This window comes from Fragaria vesca, linkage group LG7, assembly GCF_000184155.1.
Source record: "Fragaria vesca subsp. vesca linkage group LG7, FraVesHawaii_1.0, whole genome shotgun sequence".
NCBI lineage: Eukaryota > Viridiplantae > Streptophyta > Magnoliopsida > Rosales > Rosaceae > Fragaria > Fragaria vesca.
The window spans coordinates 1,997,509-2,015,648 of NC_020497.1; the positions used below are offsets into that span (position 1 = coordinate 1,997,509).

The 18,140-nt window shown below is 38.2% G+C and overlaps 3 protein-coding genes across 3 annotated transcripts; all 3 read left to right on the top strand.

The window, feature by feature from the left end:
- Positions 1-318: 318 nt before the first annotated feature.
- On the top strand, positions 319-6,855 carry LOC101301235 (2-dehydro-3-deoxyphosphooctonate aldolase 1-like). Its single transcript, XM_004306503.1, has 15 exons — positions 319-414; positions 707-755; positions 865-962; positions 1,360-1,456; positions 1,850-1,915; positions 2,024-2,083; positions 2,215-2,289; positions 2,397-2,481; positions 4,061-4,119; positions 4,800-4,844; positions 5,226-5,324; positions 5,667-5,714; positions 5,857-5,904; positions 6,004-6,081; positions 6,493-6,855. Exons 2-14 carry the CDS (start codon positions 720-722, stop codon positions 6,058-6,060), a joined length of 873 nt encoding a protein of 290 aa, XP_004306551.1. The 5' UTR covers positions 319-414; positions 707-719; the 3' UTR covers positions 6,061-6,081; positions 6,493-6,855.
- Positions 6,856-7,520: 665 nt separating this feature from the next.
- LOC101293144 (ribosome assembly protein 1-like) lies at positions 7,521-11,369 on the top strand. The gene has a single exon (XM_004308184.1). The coding sequence runs from the start codon at positions 7,521-7,523 to the stop codon at positions 10,599-10,601; it is 3,081 nt and encodes a 1,026-aa protein (XP_004308232.1). The 3' UTR covers positions 10,602-11,369.
- A 3,931-nt stretch (positions 11,370-15,300) lies between these two features.
- Positions 15,301-15,912, top strand: LOC101293442 (agamous-like MADS-box protein AGL61-like). The gene has a single exon (XM_004308185.1). It carries the CDS (start codon positions 15,301-15,303, stop codon positions 15,910-15,912), a length of 612 nt encoding a protein of 203 aa, XP_004308233.1.
- The last annotated feature ends 2,228 nt before the right edge of the window (positions 15,913-18,140 follow it).

An 18,140-nucleotide genomic window follows, 5' to 3' on the forward strand; every position in this document is an offset into this window, starting at 1 on the left:
AGAGAGAGAGAGAGAGAGAGAGGAAAGTGAAGGATTCATGTGAGAGAATGGATTTGTAGGGAATGAGGGTATTTTAGGAACATCATAAAAGTAAAATAACAGGTTTAGGCTTAAAAGTGGACTTATATGAGTAAAAATATTAAGGTGGACTTATGTTACAAAAAATGTTGAGAAAGTGACTTAGCTGAAATTTTCTAAATACGTAATGTGATGAACAAATATGCTCACACAGAACTACCCAAAATTTGTCATTGTTTTGGGCTCAATATGGCCCGTCCGGCCCAAGTACGAAACTCTTCGTTTGGATCGTCGGTGACAGAAACTAACAGATAAAAAGGAGAAAGAAAGGTTGTTGTCTCGTCTACTCGATCAGTCACTCAACCGGTATCACTGTGTCTCTGGGTTCCAATTCAGGTAAACTCATTTTCTTGATCAGCCACTACCCAATACTCATAAGCTGATTGCACATATAAAGTTCATAGCTTTTCGTTATATCTGTGAAGATCTGTGAAATTCATCTGCATTCACATTTTGTTTCCGTGCTTTTGAAAATGTGTGCCATTCACAATGCCTGCGAAATCTTAAGACGATTATTAGAATCTGAACCCAAACATGGAATCGTATAATTTTACCCAACATCTATGATCATACAATTTCACCAGGATTTAGTTGTTGTGCTGATGTTGAGCTTTCACTTATGTTTTAGCTCAGTGGCAGACATGGAATCACCAGCTTTGTTATACAACCAGCTCAAGGTAGAAACTTTAACATCTCTGTGGTTCGATGTTTTGAATTTAATTATAACTCAATTGTATTGGGGACGGTTCAGAAGTTTAACTATATGATTTTTTATGATCTCAACAGACAGCAGAACCATTTTTCTTATTAGCAGGTCCAAATGTGATTGAATCAGAGGAGCACATTTTCCGAATGGCCAAGCACATAAAGACTATTGCAACAAAGTATGCTTCTTTTCTTTGGAACTTATGCATTCTTTTTTTTCTTCTTTGTATGATTTGATACACTAGAGTAAATGGGTTTATTTTATCTTGAATGTAAACGATAATGGGGTTGAAGAAACTAGGCTTCAGTATATATGTTCTGTTGAGTAATAGGTCTTGTCTCTCTTACTTGTTGCACAGTTAAACCTCGATAATTGAATGTTTGATAAATTAATAACCTCGACTAAAATAGTAAATAACTCCGGTCCCGACTATCTCATGAGGGTGAACATTGTCCTCTCCAATTTGTTTTTATTATGAAAAGGAGAGAGATTACAGTGTTCTAAGATTAGAGTTTATTCGTAAGTTATCTTGATAATATCTGCTAAGATAGACAATCTTTTATCCAATATTGTAGAGTTGGATTGCCACTGGTGTTCAAGTCAAGCTTTGACAAAGCTAACCGTACATCCTCAAAATCATTCCGGGGCCCTGGCATGGCTGAAGGGTTAAAGGTGATGAACTCCTAGGCAGTGTCTTTTGTCATTAATGTTAAGATTTGCACAATTTTCGATGCGGATATACAAAGATAACATGCTGTAACTATTAAACTCAGATATAGTATTAGCTACGATTGGATTTTGAGGCTCCACGTTCATTTTCCCTCATCAGTTTCCATCATGTTTTGTTTATGTGTTCTTGCCCTTTAAAGTTCTTTCATGACATGCGGTGATACATGTACCCTTGTAATTGCTCAGCTGCAATACTGCCAAATACCATTGTCAAATTTTTCTGAAGTATTTTCTCTTGTTACAGTAACCAATTACATTTAATTATTACAGAGATCATTTACTGTTTTTTTTTTTCTGGTGTGATCATTTCTATAAATATTGCTCTTTTACTTTCAGATCCTTGAGAAGGTTAAACTAGCCTATGACCTCCCTATAGTTACAGATGTACATGAATCTATACAGGTGAGCTTGCATCCTTGTTCATCTGTTAGAATCCCATGTTCAGCAAGCAAAATTTGAACCATTCATAAGTTGTTTCTCACATTTTTTCATGCTTTTTTCTTTTCCTAGTGTGAAGAAGTTGGCAAAGTTGCAGATATCATTCAGATTCCTGCATTTTTATGCCGTCAGGTTAAGTTTATATCAAACCCTGTGCCTCTACCAGCAAATATTTCCATGAAGAAGAATATTTATATTGAAAAAGACTAAAAAATAAAACATCTGTTAGTACAATATATCTCAATCACGATTTGTGATGACAGACAGATCTTCTAGTTGCCGCAGCCAAGACTGGAAAGATTGTCAATATTAAGAAGGGTCAATTCTGTGCTCCCTCTGTGAGTCACTCTCTGAATATTGCTGCCTAACTGATACTAATCTCAGTTAAAGCATATTGGCATGCATATGCTTCTGGTACTTATTATTAAGTTTTCCATATCTGTAGGTCATGGTAAATTCTGCAGAGAAGGTTAGACTGGCAGGAAATCCAAATGTGATGGTTTGTGAGAGGGGAACTATGTTTGGTTATAGTAAGTCATCCGTGTTTTGTTTTATAGCTGCAATGGTAATTTCCAATTAAGCTGCATGTTTAAGCTTTCCTCCAAATGTGATGGTTTGTGAGAAGGGAACTATGTTTAGTTATTGTAAGTCATCCACATTTTGTTTTATAGCTGCAATGGTTAATTCCAATTAAGCTGCTTGTGTAAGCGTTCCTCCAAATTCCAGTGCTTGCCCACTTTCTTGGTCAACCTTGCTTACTTTCGGTCAGGGGCGGAACTACTATTGGGCCTGACGGGGTCCAGACCCCTGTCAGCTTTTTCACATACACAGCAAAAATAGGGATTATTCTAATCAACTAATAATAATAGTAGTAGGTATTTATTCGCATTGAACCCCTCCCTCCCCAAATATCCCACATCTTGAAACCTTACCCCATCCTTTCTGTAATAGAAATACCACTTTTTCTACCACGTGATCGACACCCCTTTACAATAAAAAACAATAATTAATTTAGAAATAAGTGTTAGAATAGGATTAGAAAGTCAAAGTAATATTTAGCAATATGTCAATAGGAATTCTCACAATCCCACCTCTATTATCGGGATTTGCAGTCAGTATTTGAGTAACTCTACCCATTATTTTGTTAACAGCAGCAGTCACCATTTGAGTACCTCTATTTTTTTTTTAGTACCTCTACATGTTATGAACTTATGATTGTTGCATTATTGATTCCGGTGTTTAAGAACTTTATATTATTATTATTGTTGGGTTTCCAGCCCATGTGTTTTTCCTAAGATGTTTCGTCTTAGAGTATGGTTTTCCAATAAGGAAAGTAAATCCTTATTGATGATGGTGTACCTGTAATCTTGTTGATTACATAGAAGGAAGGAGGCATTATTGCCTACCACTAATAGGAATAAGATTTCCTGTTTGGTGAAGAGATCTGATATCCTTATGGCTATATAACGAGAGGTTGAGTTCTAGGGTTTTGTATCGCACAGACAAAGAGCAAAGTGTGTTCCATTCTCGGTTAGAGGGTGAGAGAGGGCAGAGAGGAGAGAGATAGGAAAAGAAGTGAGAGAGTCCTTGTTTTCTTATTCTTTCTGGTGTACCCATTATTAATATAGTGGAAGTGTTTTCTGCCGGTGGATGTAGGCAAAGGTTTTGCTGAACCACCTTAAATCTGTGTTCTTTGTGTCTTATCTCTGTGGTTGTTTCTCTTGGTTTGCTGTGTTCTTTTGGGGTTCCTTGACATACATAATTGGCTGATGTCCCAACAATTACGTTATTATATTTTCAATTTTAACTTATGATATAGTAATTGAGTTATACGACCAAATGATCAATACATTTTTTTTTCGGTAATGATCGGCACTTCATATATGAATCCCCCCCCCCCCCCCCCCCAATGATATATTCCTGGCTCTGCCACTGCTTTCGGTGAAATACTTTTCTGTTTGCATCACCCCTTTTCGGTCTTTAATTTTCATGCATTGGTTCTGTATCCTTAGTGTAAGATTTAAAATTGGCTTTATAAGACTGTAAATCAAAGTTATTGGCCCATTCTCATATATCATGCATCTTATACATCTCTCCTTTGGTTTATAGATGATTTAATTGTTGATCCGCGTAATTTGGAGTGGATCAGAGAAGCTAACTGTCCTGTTGTAAGTTGTTTCTATTCTTCTTTTCCTTTCTTTTTGATGGTGTTATATGTATTTCTGTCGAATAGTTTGCCTGTATATATTCCATACTGTAAACACATGAGACCAATTTTCCCATTTGCTGGCCAAATAATTTTCCCACAGAGCTTCATAGTGTTTGGTTGAATAGACAATGCCTTGGTGGTTAGAGAAGCAAGTGAAGTAGATATAGGACATTTTGTAGAAGCAATGCCTGGTGAATAGGCAAACATTTGGTTGAATAGACAATGCTTTTGTGGTTAGAGAAGTAAGTGAAGTAGATGTAGGACATTTTGTGTAAGCAATGCCTGATGAATATGCAAACATGTTGTGTGCTAATAATTTCTGAACTTCTTATATCTTGCATTAGCCTAAGTGGTATGGCCAATCAGTTGTTTGTATGTAGCTACATCTGAGTCTTCTGACTGTAATCTCACATTATGAAAAGAAAATTTGTTGGTTGATGACTTGATGTTTTTTCCAGTGAAGATGGGTCACCTTTAATACAATTGTGTTTTCCAGAATTGTTTCTTACATTTATTTTGAAATTTCTTATTGATGTGCACGAATTTTGCTTTTTTTTCATCCCAAATTTTTAATCGTGACTTTATTACATGCTCTGCTTTATAATCCTTAAAGGTGACTGACTAGTTGATTGACTATAGGTTGCTGATGTTACACATGCATTGCAACAGCCTGCTGGGAGAAAGGTGAGAAATAGCTTTGCCCATGTTGTTATTATTATAGAGGGTTGGCGCATCTCTCCTATGTCATTAGATATTAATGTGCCCTAGTTATTGTTTCAGCTTGTCTTGAGGAAAACAATATTGCATAGAGGCTACCTGTGACTTTTTCCCTTAAAAAGCTGTGCTATGTCTGCTCTTCAAGAAATAATTGTTTTGTGTCACTGCTTATTGGTGTAACGCTTAGATCACTTCTCTTTAGACATTATCCGTGTCCTGCATTTTTCATGTACTACTATGTGTTGTGTTGTAATGTTTCTGCTGTCCTAATGCTACTTAATTGGATCTTAAGTTATCGTGGAATTTTGTTTCCCATAACAAAAGGCTGAACTTTACTTTCTCCTGTAGTTGGATGACGGAGGTGTTGCCAGTGGTGGTCTTCGTGAACTGATACCATGTATTGCAAGGACAGCAGTTGCTGTTGGAGTGGATGGAATTTTCATGGAGGTGAAGCCAACATTCATGTTTCATATTCTTTTAGTATTATGATTCTTGATGCTTTACTATATAACCTATGGTTAAAGATAACTAATTCCAGTTACTAGGTAAGCAGAACATAACTTGAACTTGAGCATAGAGTAGTTAATGAATAATTATTTTTTTGAAGGGATGAGTAACTTTGTTTTTTAAATAAATATGCCCAAATTTGGAAGTGCACTATATGAATTCAACTTTAGCAATTTATAGTATTGACCATCTGAAGCTGTGTTTTGATTTTTGAATGGGTCTGTACATAGAAAATGTTCATACAGACTTTTGTGTTTCTAATATTTTCCATTGGGTACTTAGGTGCATGATGATCCCTCTAATGCGCCAGTTGATGGTCCAACCCAATGGGTGAGTAAAGCTTGTTCACATTTATGTGCATTTTGTTTGGAAGTTGATTCCTGTTCTGGGATGATTGAATTTATTCTAGAAAAGAAAAATACTGAAATATGAAGTTAATCTGGTTCAATTACTTTTTGTATTTTGGTTGTAGCCATTGCGCCATTTGGAGGAACTACTGGTAGAGCTTATTGCAATAGCTGTAAGTCTCTTTACCCCTTCATAATTGAGCAGTTACAGATGGTATTCGCTTTTATGCTAGATATTGACTCGATACTCTGATTTCTTGTTATTTCTTAAGAGGGTAAGCAAGGGAAAGCAACGCTTCAACATTGATCTCTCACCCTATCGTGATTAGAAGACTGATGCTACTTAGATGGTAAGAAAGCTGGTAAATGGTATTATGTAATTGTTAGTTATATTGAGGTTATCCATTCTTGTCAATAAGTGGTTTGTTATAGCCATCATCTTAGAATGGAGAGGACATCCATTAACGAGGGTGTAGGTTGGTTCAAGAGGATGCACAGATTTAAGTATTTTGCGTTACACTTAATCAAATGCTTTTTCCCTTAAGCATTATGAAAACTCCAGGAACTCTCATATGCAAATTGTGATTAGAAAAGCGATTACTTGTAAAACTGACCATCAACAGATATGCTGCCTGATAATAGTTTGTGGAGTAACTAACAGGCTCAATGCTTTTGACCTTATGATTGTCTTCCTCTCAACTTGTAGTTTGTCATGTGTCTCGTCCTATGTTACTTAAATATTGTTATTGTTTTATAATCAGGTGCTTATATGTGTTCAAGTGCTCTACGTTGAGGATATGACTAGCTTTGTGAGGGAAATTACATTCTGCTAGCACTTTGAAGCACACAGACAGGGATTATATAAATGCAAGTTGGTTACCAAGACTGGGCTTCTGACCCATCTATTTATCATTCTATGTATATTCTTGAATATCACTAGAATGGTTTTGGTCTCAAACTCAAACCTTGATCCGGAGAAATTGTTTCTAATGGTATACTATCCGTTTTTGCATTTTGTCATTGTATACTCTGGTAACTCTATTAAGATCAAGACCGTGGGCTGCTGCCTTTGTAGATCATGGAATATGATGATTTTCTGTTTTCTTCAATCCGTTTGTTTCGCTTCTGTATTGATCTGTGATATTCTTGAGGAACCCTCAGAAATGAGGGGCTAGCTTGGAGACTCCACAACATGATATGCAGAATAATAGACAGGATACGCAATTGTGGCAACACCATAGATCAGGCTGAATAGCTTCTGGTTTGTTCTTTGTTGTTCACAGTCACAATGGCAATCCTCATTTCCTTATCAATCAAAACAACATTACTGGAAAACCTATACTCATGTTCAGTATCAACGTTAATGGGTCATTGAAATCATTAAGCATGTATCCTGAGAAGCTAATTTTCCGGTAGATGCTCTAGTAATGTGGAGCAACGAAAGTGATTGTCGTCGTTAGAGAATTACTCTTTATTTTGATCTGTTTGGACAAATTTCTAGTGTGTTTTTTTTTATTTTTAGAATGAACTACTGAATAATTTTTCCGACAATTCCCAAGATTTTGAAGCTAAATACCCACTTTGCCCTTACCTTCTTTTGATAGGAACCTTTCCCCTAATATAATAGAAGCCCTAATTCTTACACTATCCCCGCCGAGCCGCCCTCACAGTAAACCAGAAATAAAATCTCCACCGCAGTCGCGGCCCAGCCACCACCGCCGTCAACAGGGTCCCAAGCTACTTCTCAATTCCATCCCTTATCAAATTCGAACCATAGACTACTACCTCAATGGCCGACCCGACCCAAGAACCCGATACCCGAAAGCTCCGAAACATCTGCATCCTGGCCCACGTGGACCACGGCAAGACCACCCTCTGCGACCACCTCATCTCCGGCTCCGACAGCGGCATCATCCACCCCAAGCTCGCCGGCCGCCTCCGCTACATGGACTCCCTCCTCGAGGAGCAGCGCCGCGCCATCACCATGAAAAGCTCCTCCATCGCTCTCCGCCACCGCGGCCACTCCGTCACCGTCATCGACTCCCCGGGCCACATGGACTTCTGCAGCGAAGTCTCCACCGCCGCACGCCTCAGCGACGGCGCGTTGATCCTCGTGGACGCCGTCGAGGGCGTCCACATCCAGACGCACGCCGTCCTCCGCCAGGCCTGGATCGAGAAGCTCACGCCGTGCCTGGTGATCAACAAGATCGATCGGCTCATCTCCGAGCTCGAGATGAGCCCTAGGGAGGCCTACATTAGGTTATTGAGGATTGTTCATGAGGTTAACAACATTGTTAGTGCTTTTAAATCCGTGAAGTATTTGAATGATGTGGATGCCATTCTTTCGGGGCCGGCCGGCGCCGACGACGTGGCGTTTGAGGAGATTGAGGACGATGAGGAGCTCATGTTTCAGCCACAGAAGGGCAATGTGGCTTTTGTGTGTGCTTTGGATGGTTGGGGGTTTACCATTTCGCAGTTTGCGGAGATTTATAGGGAGAAATTTGGGTGGAGTGTTAATGCATTGCAGAAGGCTCTATGGGGGCCTTGGTATTTTAATCACAAGGAGAAGAAGATTGTGGGGCAGAAGGGTGTGGCTGGTTTGAAGAAGGCTCGGCCGATGTTTGTTGAGTTTGTGCTTGAGCCGGTTTGGAGTGTGTACCAGGCGGCGTTGAAGGAGAGGGAGGAGGCTGAGGTGGTGGTTAATAAAGTGATCAAGACGTTTAAGTTGACTATACCACCGAGGGATTTGAAGGGTGATGCGAAGGGTATGGTTCAGGCTGTGATGAGTCATTGGCTTCCTCTTCATGAGGCTATCTTGTCGATGGTTATTAGGTGTATGCCTGACCCGATTGCAGCACAGTCCTATAGGATTTCACGGCTACTTCCAAAGAGAGAGGGTGTGGGTGATATGGTTGATTCTAGTGTACTTGCAGAGGCGGAGAAGGTGAGGAGATCGGTTGAAGCTTGTGATTCGAGGCCTGAGGCTCCTTGTGTTGCGTTTGTTTCGAAAATGTTTGCTGTCTCTACAAAAATGCTTCCAAAGTATGGCCTGGATGGGGAAGTTTTGGATAATACGTCTGATGAGGGTGAATTGGATGAGTGCTTCCTTGCATTTGCAAGGATTTATAGTGGGGTTCTTCGACCTGGTGAGAAAATTTATGTGCTTTCAGCTTTGTATGATCCCTCAAAAGGGGAATCGATGCAGAAGCATATTCAGGTGGCGACGTTGCAATCTCTGTATCTCATGATGGGTCAGAATTTACAGCATGTGCCAGAGGCGCAGGCAGGGGATATTGTGGCAATCCGAGGCCTTGGGCAGCAAATACTCAAAACCGCAACACTTTCATCAACAAAGAATTGCTGGCCTTTCTCCAGTATGTCATTCCAGGTTTCTCCTACTCTGAAAGTTGCAATTGAGCCATCTGATCCTGCAGACATGGGTGCATTGATGAAGGGTTTACGGCTGCTGAACAGGGCAGACCCTTTCGTAGAGGTCACGGTTTCTGCTAGAGGAGAACATGTTTTGTCTGCTGCGGGAGAAGTACATCTTGAAAGATGCATAAAAGATTTGAAAGATAGATTTGCAAGGGTAGGCTTGGAAGTGTCTAAGCCTCTTGTGTCTTTTAAAGAGACCATTTTGGGAGATGAATCCACACTTGAGAACTTAAAATCCTTTCTTGCCAGTTCGGAATATGTTGAAAAAGCAACACAAAATGGAAGATGTGTTGTTCGGGTGAAGGTCCTGAAACTCCCACCTTCTCTAACTAAGGTGATTGATGAAAGTTCCCATATTCTAGCAGATATCCTTGGAGTCAAGGTAGAAACGAGTAAAAGTTTGGACACACAGGTTGCAAGCACTGAAGAAGGTATGGATCCAATTGAAACACTAAGGAAACGTATGATGGAGGCTGTGGAGAGTGATATTTTGTCTAGTGGTGAGACTGACAAGGACCGGGCTGAGAAATGTAAAGTACAGTGGCAAAAACTTCTTAAAAGGATCTGGGCGCTTGGCCCTTGGCATATTGGCCCTAACATCCTACTTACTCCAGAGATAAAAGGAAAGGGTACTGACTCATCTGTGCTCATCCGTGGCTCCTTTCATGTTTCTGAGAAATTAGGATTTGTGGATGCTTCTGAAAATGAGAATGCAGCTGCTGAGACATCTTCAGAAGTAACCGAAGCACTGTATGCTGAAGCAGAGCGCCTTCAGAGCAGCGTTTTATCTGGGTTTCAACTGGCAACAGCAGCTGGACCTTTATGTGACGAGCCTATGTGGGGTTTGGCATTTGTGGTCGAAGCTTACATTTCACCATTACCTGCTCAGTCTGATGATTCGGAAACCTCCCACCAGCAGCCTGAGCAATATGGTATCTTCACAGGACAGGTCATGACAGCTGTTAAAGATGCGTGTAGAGCAGCTGTGCTTCAAAAGCAACCACGGCTTGTGGAAGCTATGTACTTCTGTGAGTTGATTACGCCAACTGAACAATTGGGTAATATGTATGCGGTGCTTGGACGACGGCGGACCAAAGTTTTAAAGGAAGAAATGCAGGAAGGCTCCCCATTGTTCACTGTACATGCCTATGTGCCGGTTGCTGAGAGCTTTGGTTTTGCGGATGAGCTTAGAAGATGGACTGCTGGAGCTGCAAGTGCTCTTCTTGTGCTTAGCCACTGGGAAGCACTTGATAAGGATCCTTTCTTTGTTCCAAAAACGGATGAGGAGAAAGAAGAGTTTGGCGACGGTTCTAGTGTGCCTCCAAATACTGCTAGAAAACTGATAAATGCTGTAAGACGGCAGAAGGGTCTTCCGGTGGAGGAAAAAGTAGTGCAGCACGCGACAAAGCAGAGGACCTTGGCTCGTAAAGTGTAGGTAGGCAAAGTAGTAGGATATTGTTGATGAGTTAAATGTAGTGTAGAACATTTAGGTGACAATTCTTTGCTCCTTTTATGGAAGTATAGAGGTTTTTATACTTGTAATGTTCTAGTTTTGTTTTTGTTTTTTTAATCGACATTATGTTCTTGTTACATATTATTGGGAGAACTTGTAATGTCCAAGTTCCCAATCTTTGCTGGGATAATTCCTGTCAAGTGATTCCTTGACATATTCAAGGTTCCCAACCTTACAAGGCTTGTCAGCTCCACAGGCATTTCTCCTGATAAGTAATTCTCAGAGGGAACTCAACCCAGGAAAATTGCAGGGTGTGACTAAAGAGTGATTGAATATTATCCTCACTCTGTATACCTTGTCAACAGTCTTGATCTATCAATGAATCAACTTTCAGGTTCAATCCCACCACTGGAAAAGTCCCAACAGGTAGCCAGTTTAGCACTCTTGTTGATCCATCAATTTATGAAGGCAATGCTGCTCTTTGTGGGTATCCGTTGCCAAATGGTTGCCGTGATAATGAAGAAACACCTCACGTTCCAAGTGAAGATGGACAAGACGATAGTGAACTTGAAAAGCTATGGATCATCAGCAGCATGGTAGCAGGTTTCATAGTAGGGTTCTGGGGAGTTTGTGGGAGTTTGGTCATGAACAAGTCCTGGAGACATGCCTATTTCAACTTCCTTGACAAAGTGGAGTATGCTCTAGTTGATTTTGTTTCAGACATTGGAAAGCATCTGCAGAGGGGCACAGTAGCAGTTTAAATTAACGAAATCTGTTTGCTTATTGATTCAGCATGGTGTAAAACAATGTACGGAATGTCCATCCTTTTATCTTTGTTAAAGACTTAAAGCAGTGTATGTAATCTTACAGTAAAACACCATCCACTCCAACAGCAACTGCTGTACGTCCTTGCAATACATGGTATTAATTCACGAAGACCACCACTGGCAACACCTCCATCATCCAAATGAGAAACAAAGTTGAACAATAACTTAAGATCAAATTAAGCAAGCATATACATTTAGACAACAGAAACATTACAACACTAAACATATTAATACCGAGAAAACCAGGACGTGGCAAATGTCTAAAGAAAAGTAACCCAACCACTGAAGCACAATGATCAGGGACACAGAACAATTATATTTTGAAAAGAAGACAAAGCACAAGTAATAAGGGGAAAGAAAACTTAATAAGTGCCTTATATGCATTTCAATTGTCTCCGTCTTCCTCCAGACAATTGAAATCCACTGTACTGGTTATTAGGGCACAATCTGCACATTGATGTTTCAACGTACATAAGAGAGATGTGCCCAACCCTCTAACAATCTACTTTACAACAACATTTGCAGAACTTTCACTCACCTTTCAACTCTCCCAGCAGGTCGTTGCAGTGCATGTGTAAAATCAGCAACCTATCGATGTAGGGCCACATTTAGACAGGAAAAAATAAAAGCAAGGAAGCAGCGAATAATAAAAAAGAATGATTTAAAGATTGTTAATTCTTGTATCATGAGGTTGCTAGCCGCTGGAATATTCAAGAAGTTGTTGTTTTGGATTTTTCGGGTTTGTCGCATAAAATCTGTTAAATCTGATTTGGAGCAACTTTTGGCCAAAATGTCCGTTTGAGACGTATGATACCTTTCCGGAATGGGAACGACAAGATCTACAAGACTCACTATAGTGAGCCCCGTCAGATTTAAGCCAAAAGATATCGTTTTGTTAATTCGATTCGGCATTCAATATTATTTTAAGTTTTCTAGTTTATTTTGGATTTGATTTTCTTTTAATCCATGGGCTTTTAGGCTTTGATGTTAGTTGCCCTAGGGTTTATTTGCTCCTATATAAGGAGCCTCTATCAGTTGTAGTCGTCAGCTTTTGATTAATAAAAACCTTGAGTTTATCTCAATTCTCTGGTGGTTTCCAGATTCTCTCGTAAATTCGAGAAAACTAGACTTGTGGATTCAAGTCGCCGTTGGTGGATTCCAACATTTATATTTCCGCTGCATCACCTATAGTCAATCAACTAGTCAGTCTCCTTTAAAGATTTTAAAAGCAAAGAATGTAACAGAGTCACGATTAAAAATCTGGGATGAAAGGAAAGAAAAATCCATGGACATCAACGGAAAGTAAGAACCAAATCCGGAAAACATAACTCCATTAAAGGTCCCCCAACTTAACAGGAAAGACATCAAGGTATCAACCAAATCTTTTTCCCTAACATCAGATTACAATCAGAGGATTCAGATGTAGCAACATACAAACAACTGATTGGCCCATACCACTTAATCTAATGTAAGATATACGACCAGATATTATTGGAGCACCAAAGGTTTGCAGATAGCATTGCTTCCTACAAATTGTCCTATAGTAACTTTTCTAACCACAAAAGTGTCATCCATTCAACCAAAGATTATGAAGCGCATTTATTATTGTAGCTGAGCGATTACAAGTTAAAGGGCAAGAACATATCAACAAGATTACAAGAACATGAGGAAAAACTGATCATGGAAACTGACTGTGGAGTCTCAAATTCCAATCATAGCTATTAGTCTATTTGCATACAACCAAAGGCTATTATGTTCAAGATTACAAGAACATATCAACTCCAGTTTCCACTATAGTTGGATGCAACTGGTAATTACAGTAACTACAGATTGAATACCATCTGTAATTGCTAGAGGAAATTAAACAACATACTTTAATATGTTAATCAGACTTATTGCAATTGCTGTAAGTCTCTTTGCCCCCCATAATATGAGTAGTTACAGATGGTATTCAATCTGATGCGAAATATCGATTCAATACTCTGATTTGGTGTTGTTTCGGTAAGCAAGGGGAAGCAACGCTGCATCATTGATCTCTCACCCAAAGGATATTATGTAATTGTTAGTTATTCTTGGGTTATCGATTCTAGTCACTAAGTGATTTGTCCCTGAATCCCCAAAACAACAATGGATGAGGGTGAATTTTGTTTTTTGTTTTTGTTGTTGTTAAATGACTGAATCTACTCCTTAGTTGGATGATGAAAGTGTTCCTCTAGCTCATTTATGTTTAAGGCAGTAGGTAGGCCTATAGTGTAACCCGGAATCCGGACGGTATCCTCAAAAAGAAAATAATGGATACAAATTTGACCTAACGAAATGTATAAATAACGACTTAAAATTGTGCGTTTATTTTTAACCAATGGATTTGCTTATTGGCTTATCCTACGGTCCCTTAGGTTGAGCATGTCTCCCTATTTAAATAGGGTCGGATAGGGAGCGCCGGAGTGTCCTTTTAATGAGGACTAGTTGATGATTTTTCGGTTTATGGTTTAAAAGACTTTTTTTTATTTTTTTTATCACATTTTAGCATCACATCCGTTCAGTTTTTAAGTCTATAAGAGTAGATCACTTATACAAATTTTCAACCAAATTGGTGATCGTTAAGGTAATGACCTAGATCAAATTAATGGACAAACCAAATTTATCAAACATGAACCGTCCTAGTTCATAATTGGTAAATCACACTTATGAATGCCTTAATAATTTTCAATATGACTGAAAATTTACAAAAATGATATATTCATAAATACCTATAAATTGAACGGTCAAGATGTGGATATAAGATCGAAAAGTAGGATAAACCAAAAAGTCCTCATCTAGTTCTTATTATAGAGGTCCTCACTAAAATGGCTCCCGAATCGGATATATGTTAGAGCTAATTTTGTTGCAAAAGTGGTTGGTTGTATGCACTAGCTAGACAAATCGGAGTATGGTACTTTTTTTTTTTTGGTCAACTGAGTATGGTACTTCAAGTTGCTCCAATTTGGTCCAAGGACAAGTACTACCATTGATGTATATCATGATGTCGTTAAAAATAGCGTGAAAACGTCACATAATGTAGTATAGAGACTTTGTTTCTAAGTTTCAATCAAAACTTGAAATCTACACCATAAAAGTGATAAAACTTTGTTCTGTTTTGTGTCTTGCCCTAATAGACATATGATTGGTTAATCTGTTTCTTTAATAAAATATATTACAGTATTGTAATATATTATATGTATACTGTAATATATTATATGTAATGTTTATAAATATGTTTTTCTATTAATAAATGAGTAGATTGTTATTGTCGTTATATTCTCTCCTACAACACACTCATCTTTTAGGGATTTAGTTTCCAATTTCTAATGGGAACTTCAGATCGACACCATAAACCTAGCTACAGTCCATCCAACACACACAAACACATCAAACCTAAATTCTTAATATGCCAAAGCAATGATTCGCCGGTGAGAATCTTTGTGGCTGCTAATTCTTGTTCTCTAAGTTTCCTAGACCTAAGAAGATATTCTAAATATCGTTTCCGTATTTGTAACAAGAATTAGGGCCGAAGATTTCTACTATATTGGTTTTCGTTTTCTTATTGGTCATAAATTTCTAATATAGTTAGTTTCCAATTATGACACAATCACTTTTGTATCTATCTCATTATAGCTCTCATTGACTAGCATGACACTTGCGGTACGTGCTTCCTAAGCCAACATATCTAAAAAGGAAACCTAGAATTCATGGTCTCTATTCTATATATATCTATCAATGCCTCCTCTTGAGTCATTTGGTATTCACACCACACTAGGCAACTTGTTCGTTACAGTCCACAAGCTGGAGAAGGAGAAGCAGATTGAGAAGCTATCATGGGGAGAAGAAAGATCGAAATCAAGAAAATCCAAAACAAAGCCTACCTAAAGGCCACCTTTTCGAAGCGGCGAAAGGGTTTGTTCGGAAAAGCTCGTGAGCTTTGTGATATGTGTGGTGCCGAAATCGCCATTCTTACTGTCTCACCGGGTGGAAGATTCTACAATTTTGGCCGTCCTAACGTTGAATCCGTCATAGCTCGCTATTGTGGTGATGAGAGTTCAATTACAGTTGATGAAAATCATGATGATTGTGTTATTAGTCATGAAGATGATGATGAAGATCTAGAAGGCGAGCAACAGAGGGAGTTAGAGGTTAGTACCGATGAGGTCGAGGATGAGGATGATATAGGCTCATCCCACAAGGCCCGCGAGGAGAAGGAGATTATTAATCGTATCAAGGAGATGAATCTTATTGAGCATATTAATAGAGAAAGAGATGGGAGGATGAGGCTTCAGAAGTTTTGGTGGGATGAGGAGAAGCCTATTGATCCAGAACAACTTGAGATGTATTATCATAGCCTAACACAACTGAGAAACAATGTAGTTTCGGTGTTGAATGATAGGAAGATGAGAGAATTGTACGCAAAGGATTATCTAAGTATGATTTAAGCTATGATATGTAAAATCAAAATGGGAGGCCTTATGCCCCTTGTAGGTTTGAAGTTTTCTTTTTGATCGATGATGTAATTCATTCCTCTTTACAATTCCTTTTTGAAGCCAAGATTTTGGCCTTTTTCTGTTAATTCGATTTACAATGTCATGCATGCATATAGTTCTGATGATCTCTGTCCTTTCTAGTTGATGATGCTCTTGGTATTCCTAGTTGTTGGTACCCTCACTCTCAAACACTTTAGACGATGATTATATTCAAGCTCTCCATCAGTTTTGATTGGGATATGGTTGTGAGTGATGAAGCACTTTGTAATCTCAGTGTTCATATATACATGATAAATTAGGGTTTATTCAGCAATTTGTAGTTCAAACCCGCTCAAAATCAAGTAATACTAGACCTAGCTAACATAATAAAATAAGATTTATGTGAGTGATGAAGCACTTTGTAGGCCAATCCCACTTTTTTTTTTTTTTCTTAAGGAATGAATAACTTTAGAGAAATTTAAATACACACCCCTAATCTCTTAATACACATCTCTATTGTTTTATGTTTCTATTGAGATTTTATAGGTGAGCTAAATGACCAAAATAAACATCTATTATTAAAAAATTAAAAATAAAAAATCGCGCTAGAAGTATTCCTTTCAACATCTTCTACCCTAAAATCATCGAAAACACGTCTTCTCCCCTAACCCCCAACTCTCCTCCACAATTCATTTGGGTTGTCATTTTTCTTCTTTCTTTTTTTTTTTTTAATTTTTTAATTTTTAATTTTAATTTTTTTTATCTGTATCAGCTTTAGTTTGATCTTACAGATCATGTTATCAAGTAATGCATATTTATCATGACATGTTTTATCGAATAACTAATTATATATGTTTAATAGCTACTGTACTTCTACAATTCTACTAGTTTGTGAATTTTGAAAACTTATATTGGTGATTTGGAGTTGGGATATAACAATAATCATTTGATTATAAATTGAATGATGATAACCAAAATTTCTAACAAAAATTAGACAACATAAATATGTAAAAAGAGGTACCAAATAGTAAATATATATTAATTATATTAAATAATGGAATATTTTATAAATTAAGGGTATTTTAGACAGTTTGGGATGTGTATTAAGTATAATACTAAAATGAAAAACTTGATAGGTGGTGTATTAAGTAAGGAGTATGTATTAAGATATTAGGGGTGTGTATTTAAAATTTCTCATAACTTTATTGATCAAGCATCATTACGATCCTGAAAAAGTAAGCTTATATAAAAATATCATTTGAATAAGAAATTAATTAATTTGACCTCTCTAGCAAGAGAATGAGCTACCATATTAGGCCAATCCCACTTAAAGTCAGTAGTACTAGATCTAACGTGATAAATTAGGGTTTGTATGCACCGCGGCACCGGACTCATTGAGAGAGATTTGTCAACTTATTTTTATTTTTACTTTTCATTTTTTGATGCAAACACATCCACAAATAAAAAAAATTAAAGCTGAAAAAAGATGCAAAATTTTAATATGCAAAAAAAAAAAGAAAAAAAAAGGTAAACATAGAAACTAGAAATAGAGAAGCAAAACAAATTGTACACTAAGGATCGCAACCGTGTTGTCACCTTTTGTTTTCAGTGGTACACATGATATTTGAACGCACAGAGAGTAACTAATGTCAATGAGGGTTTGCAAGATTGGCAAGCCACTTGCTTGAGTGGAACTCACATTCAAGTTCTAGCATCAACAATCACAAGTTCTTTACTGATATGTTGTTGACTAAGCTTCCAAGAGAGTCTAGGTCGTCTTGAGGCTCGATTACGGATGCCTACGGGTTTATAAGGTGGAAATTCTTGGGCCAGTGGAGTTTAACTGCTCTAAAACATCCTCAAAAACATTTTATGGTTGTCATCTTAACTGAATAGCTTCAGTTTAAACATGTTAAGTGATGTCTAGGCAAGGCCCATAAACATGTTTCAAGCCCAAACACCAAACCTAGAGACATGAAGATCATTGGCAACTAGCCAAACCCAGCCCAAGCTTTCAGGTGCCATTGGATGACCACCCACTACACCGTCCTAGTACTTCATCAAAAAAGTTGTCGTCATACTTCTGTCAGCCTTGTCGCAGCCTGTGGAGGCACCAAAATCATATGCAAGCCAACTGAAATCGGAGCAGCCCGATTAGAGCCAAACCATGCCACCATGACCGCAACTCCTCAAGACATGCA

Bases quoted from the DNA above. Each gene is read 5' to 3' on its own strand.
- LOC101301235 (XM_004306503.1), top strand. From the start codon at position 720: ATGGAATCACCAGCTTTGTTATACAACCAGCTCAAG. The intron at 2,482-4,060 runs GTAAGTCATCCG...TTTGGTTTATAG, and splicing joins GGGAACTATGTTTGGTTATA to ATGATTTAATTGTTGATCCG. The intron at 5,715-5,856 runs GTGAGTAAAGCT...TTTTGGTTGTAG, and splicing joins TTGATGGTCCAACCCAATGG to CCATTGCGCCATTTGGAGGA.
- LOC101293442 (XM_004308185.1), top strand. From the start codon at position 15,301: ATGGGGAGAAGAAAGATCGAAATCAAGAAAATCCAAAACAAAGCCTAC.
- LOC101293144 (XM_004308184.1), top strand. From the start codon at position 7,521: ATGGCCGACCCGACCCAAGAACCCGATACCCGAAAGCTCCGAAACATC.